The sequence below is a fragment of the Talaromyces amestolkiae genome (assembly GCF_001896365.1).
Source record: "Talaromyces amestolkiae strain CIB chromosome Unknown scaffold18.1, whole genome shotgun sequence".
In the NCBI taxonomy this organism is placed as follows: domain Eukaryota; kingdom Fungi; phylum Ascomycota; class Eurotiomycetes; order Eurotiales; family Trichocomaceae; genus Talaromyces; species Talaromyces amestolkiae.
Window position 1 is genome coordinate 55351 of NW_024468054.1, and position 25877 is coordinate 81227.

General features: G+C 47.2%; 10 protein-coding genes across 10 annotated transcripts; 4 read left to right on the forward strand and 6 right to left on the reverse strand.

The window, feature by feature from the left end:
* Positions 1 to 92: 92 nt before the first annotated feature.
* Positions 93 to 530, reverse strand: BHQ10_008073 (uncharacterized protein; the record flags this gene model as incomplete). The annotated part of the gene is made up of 2 exons (XM_040880839.1): positions 93 to 418; positions 479 to 530. The coding sequence occupies 2 exons, from the start codon at positions 528 to 530 to the stop codon at positions 93 to 95; spliced, it is 378 nt and encodes a 125-aa protein (XP_040736576.1).
* A 516-nt stretch (positions 531 to 1046) lies between these two features.
* BHQ10_008074 (uncharacterized protein) lies at positions 1047 to 1813 on the forward strand (the record flags this gene model as incomplete). The annotated part of the gene is made up of 5 exons (XM_040880840.1): positions 1047 to 1098; positions 1181 to 1275; positions 1339 to 1362; positions 1435 to 1559; positions 1642 to 1813. 5 exons carry the CDS (start codon positions 1047 to 1049, stop codon positions 1811 to 1813), a joined length of 468 nt encoding a protein of 155 aa, XP_040736577.1.
* A 1046-nt stretch (positions 1814 to 2859) lies between these two features.
* On the forward strand, positions 2860 to 4225 carry BHQ10_008075 (uncharacterized protein; the record flags this gene model as incomplete). The annotated part of the gene is made up of 8 exons (XM_040880841.1): positions 2860 to 2872; positions 2930 to 2961; positions 3026 to 3136; positions 3190 to 3277; positions 3326 to 3703; positions 3756 to 3840; positions 3890 to 4034; positions 4085 to 4225. The coding sequence occupies 8 exons, from the start codon at positions 2860 to 2862 to the stop codon at positions 4223 to 4225; spliced, it is 993 nt and encodes a 330-aa protein (XP_040736578.1).
* Positions 4226 to 5021: 796 nt separating this feature from the next.
* BHQ10_008076 (uncharacterized protein) lies at positions 5022 to 5420 on the reverse strand (the record flags this gene model as incomplete). Its single annotated transcript, XM_040880842.1, has 1 exon — positions 5022 to 5420. The coding sequence occupies one exon, from the start codon at positions 5418 to 5420 to the stop codon at positions 5022 to 5024; it is 399 nt and encodes a 132-aa protein (XP_040736579.1).
* A 395-nt stretch (positions 5421 to 5815) lies between these two features.
* Positions 5816 to 8739, reverse strand: BHQ10_008077 (uncharacterized protein; the record flags this gene model as incomplete). The annotated part of the gene is made up of 7 exons (XM_040880843.1): positions 5816 to 6711; positions 6761 to 6942; positions 7000 to 7946; positions 7996 to 8263; positions 8325 to 8431; positions 8499 to 8593; positions 8670 to 8739. The coding sequence occupies 7 exons, from the start codon at positions 8737 to 8739 to the stop codon at positions 5816 to 5818; spliced, it is 2565 nt and encodes an 854-aa protein (XP_040736580.1).
* A 1408-nt stretch (positions 8740 to 10147) lies between these two features.
* On the reverse strand, positions 10148 to 11664 carry BHQ10_008078 (uncharacterized protein; the record flags this gene model as incomplete). The annotated part of the gene is made up of 7 exons (XM_040880844.1): positions 10148 to 10281; positions 10334 to 10538; positions 10591 to 10784; positions 10834 to 11182; positions 11245 to 11328; positions 11380 to 11552; positions 11619 to 11664. 7 exons carry the CDS (start codon positions 11662 to 11664, stop codon positions 10148 to 10150), a joined length of 1185 nt encoding a protein of 394 aa, XP_040736581.1.
* A 6739-nt stretch (positions 11665 to 18403) lies between these two features.
* Positions 18404 to 19571, reverse strand: BHQ10_008079 (uncharacterized protein; the record flags this gene model as incomplete). Its single annotated transcript, XM_040880845.1, has 3 exons — positions 18404 to 18511; positions 18562 to 19209; positions 19260 to 19571. The coding sequence occupies 3 exons, from the start codon at positions 19569 to 19571 to the stop codon at positions 18404 to 18406; spliced, it is 1068 nt and encodes a 355-aa protein (XP_040736582.1).
* A 708-nt stretch (positions 19572 to 20279) lies between these two features.
* Positions 20280 to 22398, forward strand: BHQ10_008080 (uncharacterized protein; the record flags this gene model as incomplete). Its single annotated transcript, XM_040880847.1, has 11 exons — positions 20280 to 20293; positions 20350 to 20538; positions 20596 to 20631; positions 20684 to 20781; positions 20839 to 21008; positions 21057 to 21137; positions 21185 to 21292; positions 21339 to 21458; positions 21506 to 21880; positions 21933 to 22109; positions 22162 to 22398. The coding sequence occupies 11 exons, from the start codon at positions 20280 to 20282 to the stop codon at positions 22396 to 22398; spliced, it is 1605 nt and encodes a 534-aa protein (XP_040736583.1).
* A 138-nt stretch (positions 22399 to 22536) lies between these two features.
* Positions 22537 to 22995, reverse strand: BHQ10_008081 (uncharacterized protein; the record flags this gene model as incomplete). Its single annotated transcript, XM_040880848.1, has 3 exons — positions 22537 to 22654; positions 22703 to 22867; positions 22925 to 22995. 3 exons carry the CDS (start codon positions 22993 to 22995, stop codon positions 22537 to 22539), a joined length of 354 nt encoding a protein of 117 aa, XP_040736584.1.
* Positions 22996 to 23223: 228 nt separating this feature from the next.
* BHQ10_008082 (uncharacterized protein) lies at positions 23224 to 25700 on the forward strand (the record flags this gene model as incomplete). Its single annotated transcript, XM_040880849.1, has 2 exons — positions 23224 to 23352; positions 23412 to 25700. The coding sequence occupies 2 exons, from the start codon at positions 23224 to 23226 to the stop codon at positions 25698 to 25700; spliced, it is 2418 nt and encodes an 805-aa protein (XP_040736585.1).
* Between the last annotated feature and the right edge of the window lie 177 nt (positions 25701 to 25877).

Below are 25877 nucleotides of genomic sequence, written 5' to 3' on the forward strand. Positions count from 1 at the left end.
AGTGGAAAGACTCATCGCAATGCGTGATATCAAGAAAGGTGCCAAAGGATGGTATTAAAGAACAGAATAGAAAAGGAACGCCAAAGAGAGTATTACGAAAATGAGACGAATTTGGGATCCCTCGGTCGTCCATCTGGTCCGATGTTATTCTTCGCAAATCGTTGCTCGGTGTATAAACGACGCGCCTCATCAAAATCAACACCTCGTCTCTTCATGATTCTGCGTATTTCTCGCTTTGCCTTGTTGTCAAGACCGGATCGGGAGTCGCCCTCGAGAACGTTGTTTGTGAGATCAAATTCGGAGGATGTGAAGCCAGCTTCGATGTCTCCGCTGAAGGTTGTGGGTAGTCGGTCGTATACATAGTCGGGTACATGGTCCTCGACCAGTGGGAGCCATCGTGATCTAGTCAGATACAGAACTAGCACTTATTAGCTTTCGTCTCTTTCTGTTAACTTCATGCATAAATTAAATCACCTACCTGTACCAACGACGATCACCATAAAGGTGAGGCTGTAAAGAATATAAGCCATGATTAAAGACAAATGAGTGTGGTCGCTAGTCGAGCGGTTGAAGGATGCTGGTAAAGTATGATTTGAGGGATGTCGTAGAGTTTCTCACGACAGCAAAAGATGTCACCACATTTCTTGCTTGAGTGTGTTTTCTTTATGGTGAAAAAAACAGACAGCTAAATGGTGCGCTGTCTGCTTGTTGCTTGATGAACGAGGCTCAGATCAGAGCTTACGCAGCAACTCAGAGACAGAGACAGTCTAATTCCGGCGAATCCGTTGCCGCCTAGTAGTGGATGTTGTACGCCTGAAAACCAAGGCAAGGACATTATCGAGCGCCAAGTATATACTACTCCTGTTTCGGAAGAGTATCCATTATGTCAGCCGCTATACCGGATCGAGACCCATTAGCGAGTGGGAGACACACAGCCAGCAAAAGCTACGGGATCCCGATACGACCTTTTTTGTTTGAGTATCGAGATAATTCCCCAGTCTTTGATCGGTTATTCCACACCAGAAAACCCCCAGAACACATAAAAAATGGCTGCTGAAAGGTCCAACGTCTCCGCCGACCTCGTCTGGCAAATCACCCGTACGTTCATTGCTTGCGAAATACGAGAGTTGTGTATATGGAACTCGAGCGGAACTATATACTAACATTTTGTTGCGGGTAGGCAACCAGAACGCTTTCCTCGTCCAGCGCAACAATGCTGGTGGTGTGCGATTCTCCCGCGACCCTTTGAACCCCGTCAACATTCACTCCCGCAAGGTATTTTTATACGCTCGAGAATTCTACAATTGGAGGATGCGAAAGGCTGACATCATTCGCTAGTACGCTGGATACGCCAACGACAAGGTACGCCGGAGAAAAAATTAATATTGAGTGCGAAAATGATGGACGGATTGGAATTGACATGATTGGAATTAGGCCCTCGGTCTCCAGGCTTCTGAGAACGGCGGTGTCGTTCTCATTGCTAAGAACGCCAGCAACACCCAGAACCCTGCTAAGAACATTCGCACTGTCACATACGGCCCCAACACCTCCAACCGCAAGTATGTTCTTCTCCTTCCTATCGGCTAAAAAGCATTCGGCAATGAGGTACTGCTACAGTTCACTTACCAAACTCTCGAACAGGATCTACAAGAGCGTCGCCAGCAGCACTGCTAAGAACGGATACCGTGCCGACTTGAGAGAAGCTGCTGTCTCCCGTGTCAGCGCTCTTCGTCGTTCTCAACAGGCCAAGAAGGACGCCCCTGCCCCCAAGGTCCGTGGCGCTAAGGCCAAGCAGGCTGCTGCTGAGGAGTAAGCGGTTGAATCTTTCGATGCATAAAAATGAAAAGCAAAGAATGAGGACGGGGAAAGACGGAAATGGTGAAACTGGAAATTTTTATGGCGCCAGCTTCTTCCATGATTTTGGGTCATGTTTGTGTATGTTTGATATAATGAAAGAAATAAGACACCTTGACCAAAGTCAATACCGCTTTCCTCAATTACCCTTCGAAAGGGTAGATCCGATATCGTCATTTTAGGCGGCTTATGGATCAACCGCAATTGACAGGCAGAAGATATCGGCATCCCTTGGGGAGATTTAGCCAATATCATTCTTCCATTTTTCCGCCGCGATTCCATTTGACTTTTGGTCAATCTACAAGCATGCAAAAAGCCAATAAGATTCAAAGTCCTTTTTCCACTGTGGACATGTCTAGACATCCACTTGCAAGCATTTTCGCATCCAATTCGCATCCTGTATCCATAATGCTGGCCGTATCAAACAATTGATACTCGTAATGACTCCCTCGGCAACGCAGGCATATGCCGAATTCTCTATCCTTGGTCTCCTGCCTGGTCCGCCTTTTCCCGATGTTCGGATTGAAGATGATGGAGGAACGAATGACAACATCGCGGGGACTTCCGAGATGGACGTCGAGAGATCGCGAATGTCATCATTCCGAGTCTTGTCGGGTTTGCTGTAGCCATACTAATGACAATATACTAAGCGTAAGGGTCTGCCTGAGGCATATAACGTACTACCAGGGTCGCAGCTTCCCGGTGAGAAAAACGTCTCACATGCGCCTGCCCGCAATCCAGTCTGGACTTGCCCCTCTTATAACCCCCCCACCCCCAACATTTGCTCTATTGACTTGCCTCTGCTATACTTTCATCTTGAACCTCAGCTTTCTCTTCTTCGCTAAATTTCATCGGCCAATTGACCCTTCTTCATTCTCATCCTGAATCCCATCACACAGATCGTGAGTAGACCTTATCCTGACCCCGCATCGACTGTTTACTCCTCGCGGTCGAATGTTTACGCGGTCCATAAGCTAACATTAGCTCTCTACTGCCTACAGAATCATGGTTAAAGCAGGTCCGTGTCTCTAGCTGTTTACAGACATCATAGACGACAACAATTAACTCTCTGTAGTCGTTCTCGGTGCCTCTGGCGGTATCGGCCAGGTATGTTTGATATGCTCTGAATCCAAAATCTTGGGGGCCATGTCTAACTGGCGTCTTACTACAGCCTCTCTCACTCCTCTTCAAAGCCAGTCCTCTCGTGGATGAGCTTGCCCTCTACGATGTCGTTAACACCCCTGGTGTCGCTGCCGATCTTTCTCACATCTCCAGCCCCGCTGTACGTCTTCAATTCAACTATACCAACAACGAACCTAGCTCATACATGCTTAGAAAATCACTGGCTACCTCCCAGCAGACGATGGCTTGAAGAAGGCTCTGACCGGTGCTGACATTGTTGTCATTCCTGCCGGTATTCCCCGTGAGTAACCTCAGCTCGGAGTCTATCGCGCATTTCTAATCCAACCAGGCAAGCCGGGAATGACCCGTGACGACCTCTTCAAGATCAACGCCGGAATCGTCCAGACTCTTGTCAAGGGCATTGCAGAGTTCAGCCCCAAGGCTTTCGTGCTCGTCATTTCCAACCCCGTCAACTCCACCGTACCCATTGCCGCCGAGGTCCTCAAAGCTGCCGGTGTTTTCGACCCTAAGCGTCTCTTCGGTGTCACCACCTTGGATGTTGTCCGCGCCGAGACTTTCGTCCAGGAATGGACTGGCCAGAAGAACCCTTCTGAGACCACCATCCCTGTTGTTGGTGGACACTCTGGTGACACCATTGTCCCACTCTTTAGCCAAGCCAAGCCTGCTTTCCAGATCCCTGCCGACAAATACGATGCCCTCGTTAACAGTGAGTTGCTTGATTGGTGTATTATCAAGGCCGTTCTAATAATTTGTTATAGGAGTCCAATTCGGTGGTGACGAGGTTGTCAAGGCCAAGGACGGTGCTGGCTCTGCTACCCTTTCCATGGCCTACGCCGGTTTCAGGTACGTGTATGCATACGCCTCCATTTTCAGACGACTAACTTGAAATCAGATTCGCCGAGAGCGTGATCAAGGCCGTCAAGGGTGAGAAGGGTATCGTTGAGCCTTCCTTTGTCTACCTCCCCGGTGTGCCGGGTGGTGAGGCAGTTCAGAAAGCCACTGGCGTGGAGTTCTTCTCCGTGCCCATTGAACTCGGCGTAAGTTTGACCAGTCAACAATTTGGATGACACTACTAACTTTCATCTAGACTGACGGTGTTGCCAACGCCATTAACGTGCTCGAGAACACCACCGAGACCGAGAAGAAGCTCCTCGAAGTTGCCGTCAAGGGTCTCAAGACCAACATTGAAAAGGGTGTTGACTTCGTCAAGAACCCCCCACCAAAGTAAACACTCAGCCACACCCATTACTTTATCCAAGTCAGTCCATTGAACATCCTTGTTTCGCGACAAATTGTTTAACGAACTGGCTTAAGTCATTGCAGGTTTTAAGGATATTGCTAACTTGTTTGTCTGTCATGAAAGATAGATTGTGAGATGAGATATGACGTGAATGGAGATATGACTCCCATGTTGAAGTGAGACGGAGCGGTGCCTCGACTGTCTTTACATCCTAGACACGATGATTTCCATAGCATTTCTGCTGGATTCTGGCGTATCAAAATAAATTGCCAGATTGAATGAACCTGTGTCGAGTAGACTCGTAGGCCGTCGGGCGAGTTTCACACCCTGATCCAAGTATGCATTTCATGTCTGGGTTGATATTCAAGTCTTTGCCTGGTTACTCTTGATCTGAAAAGTAGCCCCAGGTAGCTCCGACGTCTCCGCCTGCACTGTAGCATCTATACCCAAACTCGCCAAACAACCTCTAATAAGACCACATGGGAACCACAGAAACTGGTATTATTAGTACGCCATGATCAGCCGGCAGGGTGTAATATAAAAACGTACAGCTTCCGCGCGAGCCACCGCCTCACTCCTAACCGCCATACTCATCCTCGTCAAGGGCCGAAACGCATTATCAGACAGGACATAGACACCCTACCCACCACGACCCTTCATAAGCATAGACACTTTTAAAGAGGGGAGTTGAGAAGGGGAAAGGGACATACTCTATGATTCGTCTTGAGATTATCAACCTGTTTCCTAAACAATATCGTCCACAGATCCTTGCATATGAATTTTATCACGTCCAGATTGTCCGTGAAGCGTGGCCGGTCGCGCGAGAATCTACCGATCCACCATTAGCCATTATCTCCCGCGAGAACGTAGAGGGTAAGGGGATATACCGCTCCGTAAGACCCTGCCCAACTCTATACCCCAACATTTCAAGACGGTAAAAAGCCGCTTCTCGAACTTCGTCGTCTTCTATTTTGACATTTGTATTGCTTGTTCCGTCGGCGGCGATTGTGTTTGCGGTTGTGTTTGTGGTGGTAGTGGTGGTGATGGAGTTGACGAGGAGGTCTTGCGTGATGCGTTCGGCCATGGGGACGATTTCAATAAGTAATAGATCGAGACAGGAGGTGCTAACGAAGCGCGCATGAGGGTCGGAGGGATTGAAGGGGTTCTGGGAGTCGAGTGACATTTTGAGAATGTCTCCTCACTGTACTGAGTGAGTCCTCGGTGATGGTAGTTGTTTCGCGGACGAGGTTTCGGTCTCGAGGTGGCGAAGTAGTGACACTGTATTTCTGGTTTCCGGTCCAGTGCGTATCTATTATATTGCGTAGGATCGAGTATAATCGCTGCTAATGCGATTGGATTGTTGAAGGTATTGGGGATGTACAGCGGATATTAGTTATGTTGACGGTGGTCAGATAGTTCAATTCAAAGTGTGGGTCTCCGATATCGAGCTAGCTCACCCTTAACCCTAAGGTCAACGTGGATTACAACATATTTCAACAGTGTTCAACTTTCCTCATGAATAGAATACAATAGTACAAAGTCAAGTATACAATCACAACATAGACTTCAGAAAAGAGTTTACGAAATATCCGCAATGTCCATATCCCCATTCGCCGTCGACTCTTCGATGACTCTCTCTTCCGCCTGTACTGCATCGTCAACAGGAGGTGGTGAAGGAGGTGGCATTGTCCCCAATGGCGTCGCATTGAGCATAGCATCAGCCACAAAAGCGGCTTCGACAGCTGCTTTCCGCTGAAATACGCGTCTCCATCGCACAGCCCAGCGACGAATGATTTCGTTCTCGTCGCGGGTGCTTGGATCATCTTCACTTCTTTCCATGAGTTCATCGTTGCTACCAGCAGCCACAGGCGCAATCGAGTCTTCAATCAAAGTGAACAGCGTCTGCATATCGGCTTTTTCACGGTTGAGCGTTTCGTCGAGAACGCTAAGTTGGGGCTCGTAGAGACCGCGTTGGGTTCTGGCTGCGACGATTTGGCGGATACGGTTGGTAACTTTGCCGACTGTGGAGGAGAGCATTTCGTAGACGGGCGCTTTGGCGAGGATTTTGCCTGCATCAATATGGTCGAGTAATGCCCACTCAACCACGGAGAGCGGAGTGAGGATGGTGTAGTTCAGCAGCTTGTCGATGATGTTGATTGCAACGCCAGGTTGGTCAACCCAGTACTCCATGACGGAGGTGATGATTTGTCGTCGTGCTGTTGCAGAGCGAGGACCAATGGCCAACAGTCTTTCTTTATTTCTCTCAATGCACGATAGAACGTGAGATAGTGATTTGGATCCAACGTAGCATATAGAAGTGACGAATGCATCGGTAGATGGGACCATTGGGTCCTCAATCCCATGTTCTTTGGCTTGAGTCTCGATCTCTGCAATGATTGGTTCGATTTCCTCGTCGGAAGCTTTCTTGCGAATGAGTTGCATTAATTCCGATCCTTGCTTGTTATATGGTGTAGCTACCATTGTTAGTACACTTTCTCTGTATCGAGTGACTGACAAACTTACTCTCTAGAGTGTATTTAAATTCCGGCGTGTCTTGCTCCTTGCCTTCTGTAATCAGATGCTGATATGGCTCAGGAAGCGTCCCCTTGATACGCTGAGCAAAACTCAAGCGAATTTCCTTGTCCAATGCGCCAGTGATGAATGCCATCTTGGGATGGATCTCAGGAAGTTGCAAGTCATCAATCCTGTGAAAGTCAGTATTTTTTAATCTGCGAAAATCAGTATACATTATGAGCACTCACCACTCGGTCCACTTCCATGTAAATCCAAAGTTACTCAAATGGTGCGAGAACCAATCCAAGAACCGCGAAACCAGATCAACATCAAAGCGTTCCAGATTCCGATACAGGAATCGAATGGCACGACCGAGACTAGGCGCGATAGCAGCAGGCGCAATCTTGCAGCACTCCGTCAACACGGAATGATAATAAACAAGCTTATGCTCAGGCGCCGGCAACTGGAAGAGCTGCGAGAAAACAGCGTCCACGGCAACATCCTCCGGCTTCCAAGTTGGTTTGTCTGTGGGAAATTCACGAAGTTTGTCAAAAGGTGTTGCTCGTTTAACGAATATGTCTGGTGCGAAATAACAGTCTACGTCGATGAGGAACTTGGCGACCGCCATGCGGTTGAAGTCCATGATGTTGATCGTGTCAACCAGCGCATCTCGTAGCAAGGTCGACGTGATTTCGCCCGATCCTGGCACAGTCTCGAGATCTTGTTCCAAGTACACCGAATAATAGACTTCTGGATATATGGCTCTTGGCCCATTCTTCACGGGGTCTGGTACAGCCACAGCGGGCAAAGGATGTTTTGTGGCATTTTCAAGCGACAGTGTTTCTTCCATTTTGTCTTCTCCTTCACCTTCGGCTTCGGTTACGGCTTCTTGCTTCTTTGTAGGTAGTTCGAGCGATTTCCAAGGACGAGGGAGGCATTTGAGTTCCCAGCTTCGGTTCGCCGATTCATCCTGCAATTGTGTTTGCAAGAGCCCAATGAAGCTCTGCAAGGGCTCCGAGATTTCACTGTCGAATGTGAATGGAGTCACAAGAGCTTCCAGTGCATGTGGAGTAGACGCAATGATCTCCGTCTTTTCGAGAAGTGCAGTTGCCTGACTTTCAAATCCTGTCGCCGATGATGCCATAATGTACGGAATAGTGACAAGGATAATCTTGACAAGCTCAAGACCCAAAGACTAAGACGATTAGCCTTGTATTCAATTGGGCATGGCGTTGGTAACTTACATCCTCTGAAGATGTCGTCTGCAAATCAACCGCTCTCGAAAACAAATCTTCTAGAATCACAAACACGCCATCGCCTTCGAGCAGTCCTTGCAAGCAACCCAGTAGGCGCACGAGCAACTTGACGTCGCGCCATATGCCGGCATTTAGAGCATCCTGCGCCGTCGAGCTTGTTTTCTTCAATACCTCGGCGGCAAAGTCGGGTTTCAGGGTGTTGATGACTAGAACGACGGCGGCGATGAACGGAATTTTGAAGGGTTGTTCTAGGGTTCTAATGTGTCGAACAAGTTAGTTCACTACCGTACCTACTTGTAGATCAAAGCGACACTCACAGCTGAATAACCGTCTCGAAAAAGGCGTCGCGGACATCGTCATCCTCGGTATTATCAGAGACCATTCGAGCGATATATACGACATCATCTTCCACTCTACGAGCGGGCTAAAATCAAAAGTCAGTGTCAAACCAAGAGAATCAATCATATCCAGCACAAGGTAAAAGCGTATACCGATTCCGCAATCAACAACAATTGCTTCCTAACTCTCGAGCCGAGGGGTTCTTCGTATCGACGTCTGGGAGCTCGGCGATCAAAGTCGTCGTCATCTGTCATTAAACAAATAGAGATCAGTCTTCAATCAATCCCTCGCAACATTCGTCGAAACGTAAAGTTATTGTGTACCTCTGTATCTGCGCTTGCGTCCACCACCACCTCGGTAACCACCATGATTCCGACGATCGTGGTCCGCCATGATCAAAAGTCGTATCCGAAGCAACTAAATGGCTTTGCGTGTGCCAATGTTGGCGTGCGTAGGGGCGATGGCTAACTCGGTTGCTCGATTTTTTGACGCGGAGTTAGATCAGATACGTAACTAAGAAGCTTTACGCGGGTAACTTCTTAGCTTCCCAAAGTGCGCTAAACTGTTTATGGCTGAATGCTCATTGTAATACTTTTAGTCTCTCACCATCATCAGACATTATGAAGATGAATGAGTGAATAGCAGTCTATCTTGAGAGCATTCTGGTCTAGTGAACACACATTTTTGTTCTATAACTATAGCTTCAACATGAATAGAAAAACCTTTGTAAGAAGACCGCAGAGAAATATAAACTTGACCCGAACGTCACTTCCTTTTCTAAAAGCATAATGGAATATGAAGTGCATCAAGTAGAAGTAATAGTAGTGTTATTTCATCGGTTCAGTTCAGTCACTCTATTTCAGTCACTTGTTTAGATAGCTCCAGACCAGTCAAATGGGGGTGATTTTTCACACACAGGCCAAAAAGAAAAGAAACAGGGAAAGAAATTGGAATTGTAAGAAAAAGAGGAGGAAGAAAGAGGCAAACGGGGGGGTCTCATCGATGATAGAGAGATATAGATGGTTATTGAACTTCGAGGACAACGACAGTAAGAGGAAAGACGAGTGTAAAAGTGTATAGTGCGAAAAACATTAAACCAGAAAACAGAAAGTAGGGAACAGGAAAAATGAACAAAGGTCGAAGAGATATACTGGGCATCAACAGAACCATTTCCATCTATCTGCATAACCTTGCAGCACAGCGATGAAAAAATAGGCTCAATCCCCCAGCAAAATCAGGTGCCGTGAAGGTGATGTCACTTATGGAATCATACAAAAAGCTCCACCGGTTGTCCTCGTTCATTCATGCTCATCCACCCAGTCAGTCCATGCCATAGAAGTTTAGCCCAGGATCCTCGACTTCCCATCCATACATCATCATAAGACTCGTACACACAAGGGGTATCATTTTCATTGTCTCTTGCAAGCGAAAAGGCATGGGAACTCGACGGTCAACTCGTTCGATCTGTTCCTTGCCGTTTGGTAGCATCGAGATAACTGCTCTTTGCCACTTCCCCATCGACATCGCATGGTGGAACTCCGTAAAACTTTTGTAGCAGAGAGACCAGTCATCATCCCCCCTGACACCGCCCGACTTGCAAAACCGTAAGTAACATGTTCGGAAACTTTTCTCTCAATATGCAAGACCACCCAATGCATAAATATGAAGGGAGGCATGTCTGTGGTGTCAAACAAGCAAGCTCGCAATTCCTTTTTTTATTCGTTTTTGATCACATTATTTAGCATCCCAAATTAGATTCCGAATTCGTTCGTTCAGCACGATAATAAGGAAAGAGTATAGATCAGTCGAGATGAGCTCGCATCTCTTCTTGCGGAATAGGCGTGAAGTTGTCGATATCCAATCCGCGGGCCTCGAGGGCGGCTTTGGCATGCTCTGGAACTAATCGACTGTTCAACTCGGGCGAGATGGAAAGTTCTATTATCAATTAGCCCCGAATATTTGGATGTAGCAGACAAATATAACGTACCGTGGTGTGAGAAGTCGAAGAGGTTGGGTAGATCACGGGCGGGATTGCTGGGGTGACGAGAGTCTGGCAATCGAGTGTTGGGGTCACGCAATTCATCAAAAAATGGGTGGCACATGGCTTCGATTGCTCGGAGTCGCTGTGTGGGTGTATATTCTAAGAGGGCTGAGATGAGATCGATGGCCTCGTGCGGTGCTCGACGGAAGACCTGCAGAGTAAGGTTAACGCCGTATGAAGAGTAGAGATTAACTGTTTCATACCTTATTGAAGGGATGAGGCTTGATCTGTGGGAATTTATGCTCCATGTAGTTCGGGTTCATGGTGCGGATTTGTTCCCTGGTTGGGGTACCTAGCACTTTGATGATTTCTACCAATTGATCGATTCCGGATTCTCCAGGGAACAAAGGTTGTCCAAGCATCAATTCGGCCATGACACAGCCAGTAGACCACACATCTGTTCAGGTCAGTGCAAGATCTTCCAATGGTAGACAACGTAGAATTACCAATTTTTGTAGTGTAGTTTGTTGCGCCAAAAATCAGTTCTGGTGCTCGGTAGTAGCGAGAGCAGATGTAAGAAACGTTGGGCTCGTTTTCGACCAAAATCTTCGCAGAACCGAAATCGCAGAGCTTGAGAATGCCCGTATTAGGGTCAAGCAAGAGATTCTGTGGTTTGATATCTCGGTGACAAATGCCTCGCGAGTGGATATAGGCCAGTGAGCGGAAAAGTTGGTAAATGTAAAGCTTCACCTCCAGCATTGGCATGGTCGTTTTCAGCTTGTTGAAGTAGCGCGAGGCCCGGTAGACCGTTTCGGGGACATATTCGAGAACTAGGTTGAGGTAAACCTCATCTTTCTGTGGAAGCAATAAGTTCACTATCCCAATAAATGATGCATGCACAGATTAGATGGACATACCCTTTCGCCATTAGAATAGTAAAAAGCTTTCAGCTCAACGATATTTGGATGGCGTACAATGCGCATGATTTGCAATTCACGGTTCTAGACTTGTCATTAATATTTGTGCACGTCAAAAAGTACCGTGAAACCAACCTTGAACCGCTTATCTTGCAGTACTCGCTTGATGGCAGCATCCTCACCACTGGGAGACATTTTTGTCTGGAAAACAACGCCGAAGGAGCCATTCCCAACAATTTTGCACTGGGTGTATTGCATTTCCTTGGTCTCKCCAGTCAAGCCATCTTGAACCTTTTCACGTACGACTTCTGTATTCGAGAGCAGTCAGCCATCAGAGCTCTGTAATGCCAACAGCAAAAAATAGGTCAACTCACCCCCCATACGCAGGCCCGAGAATACTCCGGACCGATTTTGCGACATCACGGAGGTATCTGACGAAAACCAGTGACAACAGAAAGAGTGATACTATCGAGAATATGGAGGACTGCACTTGAGCAGTGAGTGACGCCGGTGCTGCTGGGTAATTACTGAAGGGTCCGTCTTGGGCAGTTTTAGAATGAAAAACAACGCCGATGCAGCTGCTCTGGAATGAAGCCAACAAGCGAATTGTTCCGAAAAGTTCGGTGGTCGTAAACGTACGTCGCTTGGTATTTTGAGCAGAAATTAAGGGTATGTCGTTTCCAACACGGCAATTCCCGTCCTTCGTTTACAGCGAAGCACTTAATCGAGGTCAATTGCTTGTGGCGGACAAATTCACGCAAAATACTTTAGTCGGCCGGAACGATGAAATCGGATTTCGAATGTCTGTCTCGTATCGGACTGTCCCGAGGAATGCTTGCGGGTGGCTCAAAATAGCAGAATTATTCGAGGGCCACTATAGATAAGAGCAGAGTGGATCAGCCTAGATCAAATAGAAATTCCGCAACAAGGGGTAAATTCGAGTCTGAGAACAAATCACGAGTGGGATAATGAATTAAGATAGTATCTGTATAGGGCAGAGGAGGGGGCGGCGAAAGGTGAAGTATGATGACAGTCGACTGTAGAGGGGACATGAGCAGTTGCACGCACAAGGAGTATGGAATGTAGCGAACAGTGGAATCGAGATCTCGAGCCAACTGACAGTGTTAAAAACGTGGGCGACGCAAGTGAATGTCAAGTAAATGTAGAAGAAGGTATGCTCAAGTCGAATGTTGGTGGTGGAGTGCTTTGTTTAACGTGGTGGGAGAGACCGCAGAGTGGGAGAGCACAGAGCGGTCGGAAACAAATGACACACGGCCGTTCCGGTAGCAGGGCAGAATGACCCAACGCACGAGACAAGCAAAGAGTATAGAGAATCAGATGAGGACGGGGCGAAGAGATGAAATCAAAAGGGAGAATACATGGATCGAAAACTGAAAATTGAAAGAGAAAAAAAGGTGAAAAAGGAAAAAGCTTGACGAGGGGGAAAAAGAAAAGTGAGGAAAGCCAGTACAGTCGAGGAGCCAGAAGCGCTACTCCGGGAAAGGATGAGAGAGAGCGAGGATGGTGCAGGCTGGAAGGCCCCCGGGGGATTTAATGATTCGCGCAGGCTGCGAGGATGAACATAGAAGGTATATACGTACTCAGTCGTCAGGTATCGGTCAGCTAGTAAGTCGTACCAGGCAGATGCTAGAGATGGTGGTAGCAGCGAGGCAGTAGTAGTACCAGCAACACAATCTGATAGAGAAAGCAACACGCCGTTGCCGAAATTGAAAGGTAGGTAGGTAAGTAAAGTAAGTAAGTTCAGTTCAAGTTGGATTTGATGGAGTAGGTAAGAGTAGAGTGTGTCAGTGGTCAATAGTAGTACTAAAGTGGGCGGTGGGTAGGCGAATGAAGCGGGAAGGCTGAGACTGGGAAGTCGAACTAAGCAGGCAGAGTGGTGGAGATAAATTACTGATGGTGCTAGTAGTTGACTGGGACCCTGCTCAGTACGCCTTGCTCCTTGGACCAGGACGAGCGATGGTGAAATTTTGTATGGGTCGAATCGTAGTTGCCGGATAGTACGCGATGACAGAACCTCATGATAGTTGAACACAAAGCGCCATCGGTGGGTGAATGACAAAGGGGAAGGAAGAGGAAGTTGTTCGTGATGACCGATGATGATGATGGAAAGGACGGCGCGTGATTGGCCGAGGAGGCCTGAGAATGACGGCAGTTCCGTGCCTTAGGCAAGAAAGAGGAAGCTCCAACGCTTTTGTTTCTACGTCGATTTGATACTTATAGGCCTGGTTAGATGCTATTGCAGATCAGATCAGATATTCCCAAACGTATCTGTCAAGCCATCCCATCATCTCTCCATCATTTGCGCTCAGACTAGCAGTAGAACTTAGCAGAGGTACAGTAGCTAGGCCGTATGCCAGAAAAAAGAGGGGTCAGTCTTTGGTACGCTTGTAGCCGTATTATTCGTAATGCGCCGTACCGTGTACGTGTAATTCGTCAATACTTACTACATACGTTATTTACACACGCCACAAACCTCATTTCTCAAGGGAACGCGGGAAGGAATCAGGTGTTTCGAACCTTTTTTTTTTTCGAGGTCAGGCGTCAAAATTCAGATTCATTTATTATCGCGGAGCTACGAGATGCATTTTCGCCTCTCCTTTTTGCCTGCCTCGAGGCTCAATGGAGGCAAAATGTGGCAAGAGCTGTTCTTAAAGCAGTCAGGGGCTGACCTTTAATTGGTCTCGTGCGTCGAGTGCCAAGCTCATGGCTAGTATATCAAACATCCTCTGGAAGTATACTCGCTTCATTCTTGGGAAAAGTATGATGTATGTATGGCTAGCCATTGAACGGTCTCGACTCAAGAGCAGACCATACTGAGGTATTTCGAAGATCTCTGACATGGGAGTCGAATGCATGAATGCACATGGCCATTTACGTGTATATTGAACCAGGTAATGTAATTACCGACATATCAAAAGCGTCTCCCTGATTGGTTCTGGAGTGGGACTCGATACCCGAAATTCGCAACCCCGGCAGCTTGGGTCAACCAAGCAGCGCGAGGGCAGTTGCATACGAGAGTAGAATTGTAGTCGTGACACTAGACAGACGGAGACTCGGTAACGGCTAGACTGTGCTCTCCAGATTATGCGAGTATAGTAACAGAACAATAGAGAGGGGGAAACGCAAGATTATCATCCGGACCCTGGTCCTGATGACGCCAGACGGGTTACTGCACGTCTTGTAGCTCGACGCTTGTTGCAAAGACACCGAGCACTGCGAAGCAAAGCTACTAGAATCGGTTTGTCGCAGATGCCATGCCCTAATTCTTTATTATTCGGATTGTCATAGGTTCAGGCAAGAGGGGTATGTCAGTATGGCTGTGCCAATTGGTAGTCGTACATAGTATAAAAGCAGTTTTAACCCTGAACACGCAAGGTGGGTAAAAGTCGTGTGTGCGCGCCAAAGTTGAGGGACGTTGGTGGTCAGGTGCCACAGCACTTCGTCATAGCCAAGAGTGCGCGGTATCGTATGGTCATGTATGTGCCATTACGTCGTGGTTGTCTGGCTGCGATCTTACGACGATACGGTACGTGCTAGTACTGGAAATTGGACAGTGCGTTTCTCCGTCCGTGCTTGGGCCCAACCTAAACTAGCCCGTCATGCTAACCGAGAGTAGCTAGGGTGTATTCATCTGGCTGATCGTACGCCATACACAGTACGGAGTATACAGAGAGTACGTATTACGCCTCAAGCTCACCTCCCCTCCAGTTCCATGACAATCAGTCCTTCTCCTTCTGTACACCATTCGTCTGGATCACAGCATTGGCAGATCGCTGCTGCAGCCGTCCTCATCCTCAAAATTTAATCCCGCTGTTCCACACAGTCTGTCGCATATATACCGTTAGCATGTACTGTGGCATGTCCTAACATGCTGCATCCTGCATAAAGGTAACGACAAATTACATGCATGTAGTCGCCAGCCAGTAGCCATCTACCACCACTGCTGATCTTGAGAATTACCACGTATGTTTTCTGCTAACTCGCTTGCAGACTCTAAAAGCCCAAAGTCTGTTGAGAGAGTCTGGAATGTCTCATATCCACACTCCATCCACAAAAGTCTGTCTTGAACGTCACAATTCGAGATCACGGGACCTTTCCAATTCTTTCTTTCCTTTTTTCTTCATGTCGGGTGACCTGATTACGTACGTACCATACCCGTACGTAACTAACTACCAACTACACAGTATGTTCGAGAGTGAGAATTACCGGGGCCCTGTGTATTTACTGGCTATCGTTCTAGCCGATTATGGTATAGTCTATTGTGTGCTCCAACCAATTAGAACCAGATTATGGGACCGTACTGCCGGATACATCCGCCCGGTCGGCGAATCACGCTTCTCGCTGTACTTGCGATCAGATCTCTAGAAGCTCTGTTCATCTATCAGCTTGAGCTTGAGCTTGAGCTTGTTGTTGAGCTTCACCGAACTGTCTGACTACATTGCATAACCCGTGGTTTCAGCAGATTACTAGCCAGCTCAGCCGAGTGCTACGTACAGAGAGTTCGGCGGGTTAGGTACCATCGTACCCGATAGGTACGTATATTCATACTCAGGCACATGTTACGCCACATGGAATTGTACGATGCTACGTACATCTCGTCTGAGGTCTCTCTTGAGTCCGTAAAATCTATCCGTCGCAAGCTCCGTCGATCCATACACAATCCGCAGCTTCTTGCAGGGCTGCTAGGCTAAGCTTTGACATGGCATGATCTAGACATGTCGACGTGGTCTACAGCACGGTATCACAGCTCAATGATTCAGCTTATTCAGCTACGATAGATAACTATGGCTGTGCATCGATAGCCAACCATCGTCGGTGATCCATGTGCGACGACGGAATGTTTGACGTTTGATGTTTGACTTGAGTAACGTAACCCAAAACTTGAAGAAATCATCCGAGTGTGAACGTTATCTGTCTGCCTGATCATCAATAGCGACAATCAGGAGAGGAAAAAGGGATCGTCAAACTTGTCATACATTGCTGTGGCAAGATACTTGGAACGATCCTTGCATCTTGTGTCCAGCTGCTGTATTTTGCGTCTCGTTGTTGAAAAAGACTCGACCAGAACAATCAATTGTCCGAATTGTACGTCTCCTCTAATACATATCCACCTTAACATAAAAACAAGACCACGTGCTATTCTGGATTTTCAAGTTCTCTCAGCAGAGTGCAGACAGACATGCCAGCAGAGCAGCCCGGCTTATAGCTAACCAAGTTAGTGTAAACAGACGGATTAGTCATATATCTAGTATCGTCGCTCTTGTACTATGAAGTATGCCTCGACCAAATTTTATCATCACATGAGACATCAAAAAAACTGAATTCAGCATTCTTTCCCATGGGTTGATAGAGATTTATGCTTTGAACTGGCCAATCGCCACTCGTGTTTGAGGTTAATCAAAGGCGTGCATCTGATTGGGTTGCCGCTATTACTTTCGAGATTAACAAAAGTCCAGGTCCCTGATCATTGATGGCTTGCCAGCGGCTTTTCCTTCTTTTCGAAAGGAGAAGTGAGTTGTTTGTTTGCTTGCTGCTTGCTCAAAGATGCACAGTCAGCAGATCTCAAAAAGCCATGTGACCAGTCCATTCCGGAGTCACCACCGAAGCTATTTATTATTGAGTCCAACGCCTCCTTTGATTATTTATGGAGCCCCTGATGGGTCCATGATCTATTGATCCCAGTCCGAGTCCCAGACTCCTCCGTCCTAGCTCCGTGGAGAACTTGCCCTATTCCAGTATGGGTCGAAAACTGGAGACTACTTACTAGTACGTAGTTAGCACCAATAACGTTCTTCGTGCGGACTTATCGGAGATGGGATTTCCTTGAGTCGTGAATAAGTTGGATAAGTTGGATAGTCAATATCTTGGCCGTAGCTAATGAATACTACACAATGGGCCTGACTGCTGAAAGATTAGTAAGGCAACAAGCATGTGACCTCGCGCTCCTGCAAGGTTTAATTGGATCCCGGTTTCGCTGTCAGGCACAATTTCAGTCTTTTCGTTGCTTATTGCCTACCTAGATATCACCATTCAACTTATCTACAAACCTAGATCTGATCAGATCTAGATCCTCGGTCCTACAATCTGACAGGACAACACACCAAAAAAGCAAAGAAGATAACGAGCCAAACATCAGAACGACAGGTCAGGTACATCTGCAGCTCTGTGGCCGATGTCGGTCGGTCTATGTTACTCTTTGTTGTCGATGTAGTCGATGTAGAGGTATTAGGTACGACCGTCCGTACCTATCTAGATCATTTGTGTGCAAGGCTGATATGCATGCAAACCTACCTTGTCTAGAGATCTAATTGAGTCTCCGGTGAACCTGCCTACGTACGACAGGTGTGAAACGCGCCCTGACCCGACACGTTGAGTACAGCCTGCAGAGTCTGATGGGATCTCAACACCATGTATGTACAGAGAATGTATGTATGCAAGATGCAAGATTATCGCGTTGTGTTTGGACGAGTTTGTCGTTTCTTTCGATTAATGAACGAATGAATGAGTTAAGGCTTTTGTAAAGTCCTACATACGAATGCAACTATGTGATACGTATGCAACTATGTGGTGGCAGTGTGTGATTTGTCGAGTGGCTGAGGGTTTAGGCTATTGTTTCATTCTGTTCTTTTGTTCGATGGTTGGGCGATGGAAGATCTGAGTTAGCTCGTTGAATCAGACTGTTACTCAGAAGGTGATACACTAAGTTTAAGATCGACAGATCGATGTACTATGCCAAAGTCAAGACATGGATATTATCATTGTTTGTTGCTATTTTACAGTTGCTCCTCTCTATGCAGACAAGATAAAAAGAAACATCTCCCTAACCTGAAATCGGGGAGAGCCACATTAAAAGAAAAGAAAACAAAAGCCCTTACCTTTCGGAAAGAGAGCCAGATAGAAGAAATCACAAAAACTAACCAAATCAGAAATCACTTCTATACACGGATGGTCAAATACTGCACTACTCCTCGTGTCAATGTGGAACCAGCCGCAATGCAGGGGTCTTTTTTTCTGTCAAGTGTGGACAAGAGTGAAGAACTAGTAAGACAATGGTCGAAAGTCGGTATTAATCAGTTCGTATACTGTCGTCGTGGGAGGGAGTCAACAGCAGCCGAGACTGGAGAATAGTCTCAAAGGTTTAGAAAGGAGGAGGGATAGATCCGAGGGCTTCAGCCTTTTCTTGCTGCTCCATGAGTTCCTCACCAGCAATCTCGAGGGAAACGGCAAGACCGACTTTGGCTTGTTGCTATAAATCTGTTAGACAGTTTCAAAAAATTGAAGGGTCTTGGAAATTACCTTAACGTGGTCAATCTCTCCAGCAAAGGTCAAAGAGATAGGCATAGCTATCCGCTTCTCCAAAAGACAGCTGACCTTACCGGCACTGTCGACCTGGGCACGGAAAGTAGAGGCACGGAAATCATACTTGGCACCAACGGTTGCTGTGCCCTCTCGGCTGGGTCCTCCCATCATCATAGCAGCAGCACTGGGAGCGAATTGAAGGTTCATGTCAACACCAGCCTCCACCTTGTCGGAGAGCTTCTTCCAGTAAGAGGCCGCAATGGCGCCCTGAGCCTGGAGCTGAGCGCTAGCAATCCAGTCAGCACCACGGTATTTTGCGCAGTATGAAAGAGTCGATTCGGGGCGAGAAGTGATAGCCTGACGTTGCCAGATGGCTTCGAATCCGAGAGCAAGACCGGGGGTGACCGACTGAAGGTAGCTTCCGACGTAGATACCGGTCAAACCACCTTCAAAGATAGACGGGTTGAAAGACTTGAGAGAGAAGGAGAAATCGTCACCAGTGTAGTCGTTATCGATCTGTAGGATGCCTTGTGCGCCGCCAGACATGATCTGAGCGTTCGTTTTCGTCACGAATTTCTCGTTCCAGCGATAGTTGCCAACAGCGCTGAGACCGCCATCGCTGCCTAAGTTTCCTTGCATAAATACCTGAGAAAGTATGAGCACTACACCATAAAACAGATGGGGACTGAGTATACCTTTGGCGTTCCATACATGGCGCTAAAGTTATATGGAGGCATGTTGCCTGCTGAACCCATAGCAAAAGCGTGCGACATCCGGAACAGAGGAGCCATGCCAAAAACCTTGGTCAGATCTGCGCGAAGACCTGTGAACATAAAGTTGGATAGCAACACTTCCTTCTGCACTTCTCTGGCGATGTTATCGACTGTGCCGGGGTTGGGCAAGCCCAGCGCCGCTCTTCGCTCGGAGAACGATCCGTATACATCTTTGAGCGCGGCAGCGATAGAGTTGTCTGTCAAGAATGACAGCGATGAAGTCAAGTCGGCCATATTGCAGATACACTGTTCGTATTAATATTTTATTGTATATTTCGAGATGATGATGGATGCACGATCGGTCCGAGGAGATGATGGATGGGAGGGAAAAGACTCGTGACTATGACCTGGAGCAAAATGAAAGGAATTGTCGTGATTTTGATGAGACAGAGAAGGGAAGCGACAAGATACTGCGCGTCGCTAATTGGCACGCCCCGACACGAATCCAAGCAAGAGGGATGATGATTTTGTTGGAGAAAAGGTAGTTCGTAGCTCTTTCGGCTGATGAAATTTGGTCGCTGCGGATGTTTTTCCAAGGCTTTTGTCGGTGTTTTGCACTGTTTGCACTGTGCCAGCCCAGCCTAACCTCTTTGGTCTTGCCCATTCATCTGCTGCATCAACTGCCTCTTTTCTTTAAATCGCGCTCTTCTATTATTTGCCTACTTATATAGCTCATTCCATTCTTCGCCCCTTCCCAGCAAGTGCTTCCTTTGTGACTTTTGCGAAATTGCTCTGACGGCCATCTCGTTGCTTAAATATCTTCCGGGCCCTGCCACTTCATCCCGGCTTCTGACGTCGCTTATCTCGATTAAGCATTCATTGTATTGACTCCGTGCCCCCACGGCCTCGACATTGGCAGAATTCGTTATATATAGAGACTCCTCTCGTCTGCCCTCTGGTCGGAGAACTTAGGTGCTGGTCGAGCATTGCCAAGAGCCGACCATGGATACCTTACTGTATGTCAATCCGCCTAATCTACAAAAGCAAGTATTAGACACCTGACTATAGACAGAACTGCCGACGTCGTCGCAAGTTCTCCGCGATTCCGGAGAAAGTCAAGTACTTTTGTAGATGCTATCCACGATCTACCGGAGAAGGTGGAGCTGGCGCCTGCCCAGTTGTACAGTACAGAATCTGGAAGACTGTTCCACTCAGGTCGCATTGTCATCATCACAGTAGGATTGCCAGCTAGAGGAAAGACGTACGTTCTATACAACAAGCTATCTGAACGGGTACAGAGCCACTGACTTCCCTCAAGGCATATTTCCGTAGCGCTAGCACGCTATCTGCGCTGGTTAGTTTTTGCCTTGGGCATCGCTTTTAATATCATACGCTTACGTCTACAGGCTTGGAGTCAAGACTCGGATCTTTCATCTAGGCGACTATAGACGTGCCACCATCGGTCCAGGACAAGATATGCCCGATGATTATTTCTTTGTCAACGGTTAGTCGTCCTTGTCTGTCTGAAAGAGGGAAACAAATGAATTGACCTCGTTGATAGCCTCCGCGTCATCTGTGCTTTTACGACAAAAAATTGTGAAAAAGTGCCGCGACGATATTGCACATTTTTTGAGCGAAGAAAATGGTCAAATAGCGATTTATGACGCTGTGAACCCCATCGCCGCAGGACGCCGCTCTCTCGCCAAGGAGTTTGCAAAACAGAACATAGAGGTATGCTGCTTGCGTTCTCGTTGACTATTTTTTACTAATCAAGTGTAGACACTCTTCATAGAATCCATGTGCGACGACCCAAAGATAATAGAAGAAAATGTTCGACGAGTCAAGATAGGATCACCCGATGTAAGCTACTCTACCTTTGTCAACAAGACGGTGCTAAAATATCCTAGTATGTAGGATGGGACGCAAATGACGCGGTCAAGCACTACCTCGGCCGTATTTCAGCAAGAATTCCGCATGTTGAGACAATGGAAGAGAAAGATCTCAACTACATCAAGGTAAGAAGCCTTGTCCAAAAGCGTGTACAGTACGCTAATGAATAAGATGATCAACGCCGGAGAACGCCTTATTGTAAATAATTGCAGCTTCGGCTACCTCTCGAACCGAATTGTTTTCTATCTTCTAAACTTGCACATCAAATCCAGAGTTACATATTTCGTCAGAGTATGTCTACCCTCAGGCTGATGCGGCTGATATACTGATCTCAATAGGCCGGTATTTCACTTGATGCCAATTCCTACAAAGCAGACTCCTCTTTATCCGAGCAGGGCCAAGATTACGCGAAGAAAATGACCGAGACAATACTCCAACACAGAGAGTCGGAACTACAGGCCATGAAAGATCAAGGAGAATCGGATGCTGCGTTGAAACCTTTGACGGTGTGGACATCAACACGGCTCAGAACGGTCGAGACTGCAAAATGGCTCCACGAAAAGGGCTATGCGATTCGCCAAAGGTCGCAATTGAGCCAACTGAATCCCGGTGTTTGCGAGAAAATGACCGAACAGCAGATCAGACAGGAATATCCGGACGAAGTAGCGAAGCACGAAATTGATCCATATCATCATCGCTACCCTCGTGCAGAGGTATGTACTCATATGGACAGTTCGGATCGAAACTAACAGATATTGTCTGCAGTCATATCACGATTTAGCTGTGCGGCTAGAGCCGATAATTCTAGAGTTAGAGCGCGAGCAGAATGACCTACTCATTATAGCTCATGAGAGTGTATTGAGGGTTTTGTATGGGTACTTGATGGCTTGTAATGCCGCAGACATTCCGTTCCTATCGTTTCCTCGCAATGAAATCATTGAAGTATGTTCTGAATCACCCACTTCCTTTGCGTGTTACTGCTAATCCTTCTCAGGTGATTCCCGCCAGCTACCAAAATGAAGCTCGAAGAATACCCATCCCGAACCTGCCAGAGGAGATAGTTCCTGCGTCTCCGGAGGACATAAAGATACCTGTACCTCCTAGTGGCTATACAACACCGAAGGCGGGCTTGGGAAGCCCTGTTACAGGTTTATCGACACCTCAGAGTGGATTCAGAACACCGCATGAGCCTGAGAGGCTTACTCAGCAACATGTAGAGGACGTTGTATAGACGTTGTTACGACCGATCATTATTATTCACATTCCTTCATGTCCATTCAATCCCTCAGCGTAGCACTTTCGGCTTTTCTGCTTGATGAAAACAAGATAGAACCTTTATTGACAATATCATCATTTCTAATGACAACACCTATCCTCCATGTAGCGTGGAGACAAATAATATATTATCTCTAGGCTGTATTTCATATGCCTCTTCTCCTTCCAGCTCCCAATCTGCATCGTTTATAAGAACCAGAATACCAGGGCGCCTAGTCTTCGTCTCAGTTAAGTTGTCATAAGCCGTCAGACAGACTTACACATAATCATCAAGAATGAACAGTTCTTTTCTAGTGTCTTGCATCAGATTCTCAACAAGGTACTGAATGAGCCACGCGATCGTCGGCTTTTTCCCGTCACTCGTCTTCGCAGGAATTGCTAGGCTATGTTTTCGTTCATTGGCAAAGAGCATTTCCAGGCCACCGCTAGATGCGCGAATTAGTCGATCTAGACTGGATTTGATGCTAGTTGAGTTGACTCACGTAAACTCTACAGATATAGGAATTGTCTCATTCGGTTGAAAGACCTTTTCGGTCCCTGCAGTAGAGGCCATATCTGCTATTAGTTGAGGTGACTGTCTAAAAATGTGGTATAAAGAGGAGTTGATGCTCTGAAAATGTTGCGGAGGGGAACCACTCCAAGGCTTATCGATAAGCTTAAAATTTCGTAGTCTCTCATCGTCATCCCACGTCTTCGCTTTTCTCAACAATCACAGCTTACCGGAGGCTCCAGTCTCTCGCTTACTGAACACGCAAATTAATTGAGGAATGTGATTTACTCAATGGTTCGTGTGGAAACAGAATATATCAGCGTCGGCGGCAACCGCCATCCTGGTGCCGCCGATTGGGATGTTCGCTCAGGTGTGCTCGCATACGGCGCGGACAACAATGTAGCTCTCTGGGCGCCAAAGGTAAATATTTCTTTTGAATATCTTCCAATCAGGGTCTTTGTCAAAACTGACCTGTCCAGTCCCAACAAGGTGTCCATGCGTTGCTCGTTGGCCATCGCGACAAAGTCAGCGCCGTCCGCTTCGTCGCCTACACCGAGTCGAAGAGCAGCTTGCTCATTACTGGGTCCGTGGACCACTCAATCCGAGTCTGGAAGTCGATCGAACAATCATCATCATATACATGCGTTTGTGAACTTACAGGCCATACGGGAACCGTCAATACAATCGCCGTCGATAATGCCTCGAATGTATTCGCATCAGGAGCTGCTGACGGGACAGTCAGGGTTTGGAGACTCGATATTCAGCATGACAAATTGTCTGGACAACTAGTTCAGACTATATACATGAAACCTAGGTTCTTCCCATTGACCATGGCAATACAAGTGCTGGACGCTGCAGATGCGAAGAAACCTATGGTCATGGCTGTGGGAGGCACAACCAACCATGTACATGTGTTTTCGGCGCAAGATACCACTGCTTCAGAAACGGAGTTCACGTGGAATGCCAAATTGTCCGGTCACGAAGCCTGGGTGAGGTCTCTTACTTTTAGAAAGTTCGACAATGAATACATCCTTGCATCGGCTAGTCAGGATAAGTACATTCGTCTATGGAAAGTGCACCGAGGTGAAATAGCGCCTGCGCTTCCAAAGGAGGATGACGAAATGATCCTTGGAGGCGATGAGCCTACGCTATCTAATAAGGCACACACTTTTACCGCTTCTGGTGTGACTTATTCCATAACCTTTGAGGCGTTGTTGCTCGGTCACGAAGATTGGATATACACTGTGAATTGGAGCCCTTCGACCGAAAAGGCACAGCTTCTATCCGCGTCCGCGGATAATTCTTTGACGATATGGGAGCAAGATCCTACAACGGGCGTATGGGTCACAATGGAGCGAATGGGAGAGTTTAGTGTGACAAAAGGTTCGACTACGGCCACTGGTAGCACAGGCGGTTTCTGGATTGGACTCTGGTCCCCCGAGGGCAACGAAGTCGTGAGTTTGACTCGAACGGGTAGCTGGAGAGTATGGGCACATGATGAAGAGTCGGATGTATGGCAGCAACGACTGGGCGTTAGTGGACATGTCCGTTCCGTGAACGATATTCAATGGGATGCACGGGGCGCATATCTTCTATCTACAAGTTCTGACCAGACCAGTCGACTGTACGCAGAATGGCTGCGGGATGGAGAATCGTCATGGCATGAATTTTCGCGACCGCAAATCCATGGATATGATCTCAACTGCATAGATACGCTAGGCCCAGCTAAATTTGTGTCTGGTGCTGATGAGAAACTTCTTCGTGTGTTTAATGAGCCTAAACAGATTGCTCAATTACTGGGAAGTCTCAGCGGTATAGTGCAGGATGAAGAGGAATTGCCAGAGGCAGCCAACATCCCTGTTCTTGGTCTCTCAAATAAGGCTGTTGGGGAGGACATCACAATAGCAGACGATCAACTTGGCGGCCAAAGAAACGATCAAGCAGAACAACCGACGGCGCCGGTATCCCTACCAATGCATCAGCCTCCCTTAGAAGACCATTTGTCTCGGCACACATTGTGGCCAGAGCATGAGAAGCTATACGGCCATGGCTACGAAATATCAGCAGTTGCAGTTAGCCACGACCGTTCTCTGATCGCTACAGCATGCAAAGCTAGTTCTATCGACCACGCCGTCACTCGACTGTACGATACGAGAAATTGGCGTGAAATCAAACCTTCTCTAACCGCCCATTCATTAACTATAACATCACTTTGCTTTTCGCCTTCTGACAAATACTTGCTGAGTGTGGGACGTGATCGCCAATGGGCGATTTTCAAGCGAGACGAACAGGATCCTTCTACCTATTTGCTTTTCAAATCGAATCCTAAAGCTCATTCGCGTATGATACTTGACGCGGCATGGGCTCCATCCACGGGACAACAATCAGTATTTGTGACTGCAGGTCGTGACAAGTGCGTGAAAGTATGGCGCGAGACATCTTCATCAGAAAACTTTGAATGCGTATCGACCATCACACTCAAGTCTGCCGTTACTGCCGTCTCGTTTCATTCGGAGACTCTTTCTGACGGTCTTTTACTGGCCATCGGCGAGGAAACCGGACAGATATCAGTGCACAGAATAGCGGTCGACAATCTTGAAGCTCAGGAACTGGCCGCTCTGGATGTATCTTCTTCACCATCCAAGTCAATAACGCAACTCACATGGCGGCCTGGACAATCATCAGCCTCCAAGGAAGGAAATGTGCTTCTTGCTGTCGCAAGCGAGGACTCGTCTATGCGCATATATAAAATCGCTGATGTAGTATAGATCATTGCATTAGATTTCACATAGAAAGTGATACACGAAAGCTTCCAAGTAGTCGTCTTCCTCCTACTTGATCCATAGATATCTGTAATAAAAGGAAAGATAAGACCACCAGCAAATGCACAACAATGCCCCAAAGTATGACATGGCGTTGAAGCCTCCCGGCGTGTTGAATATGGC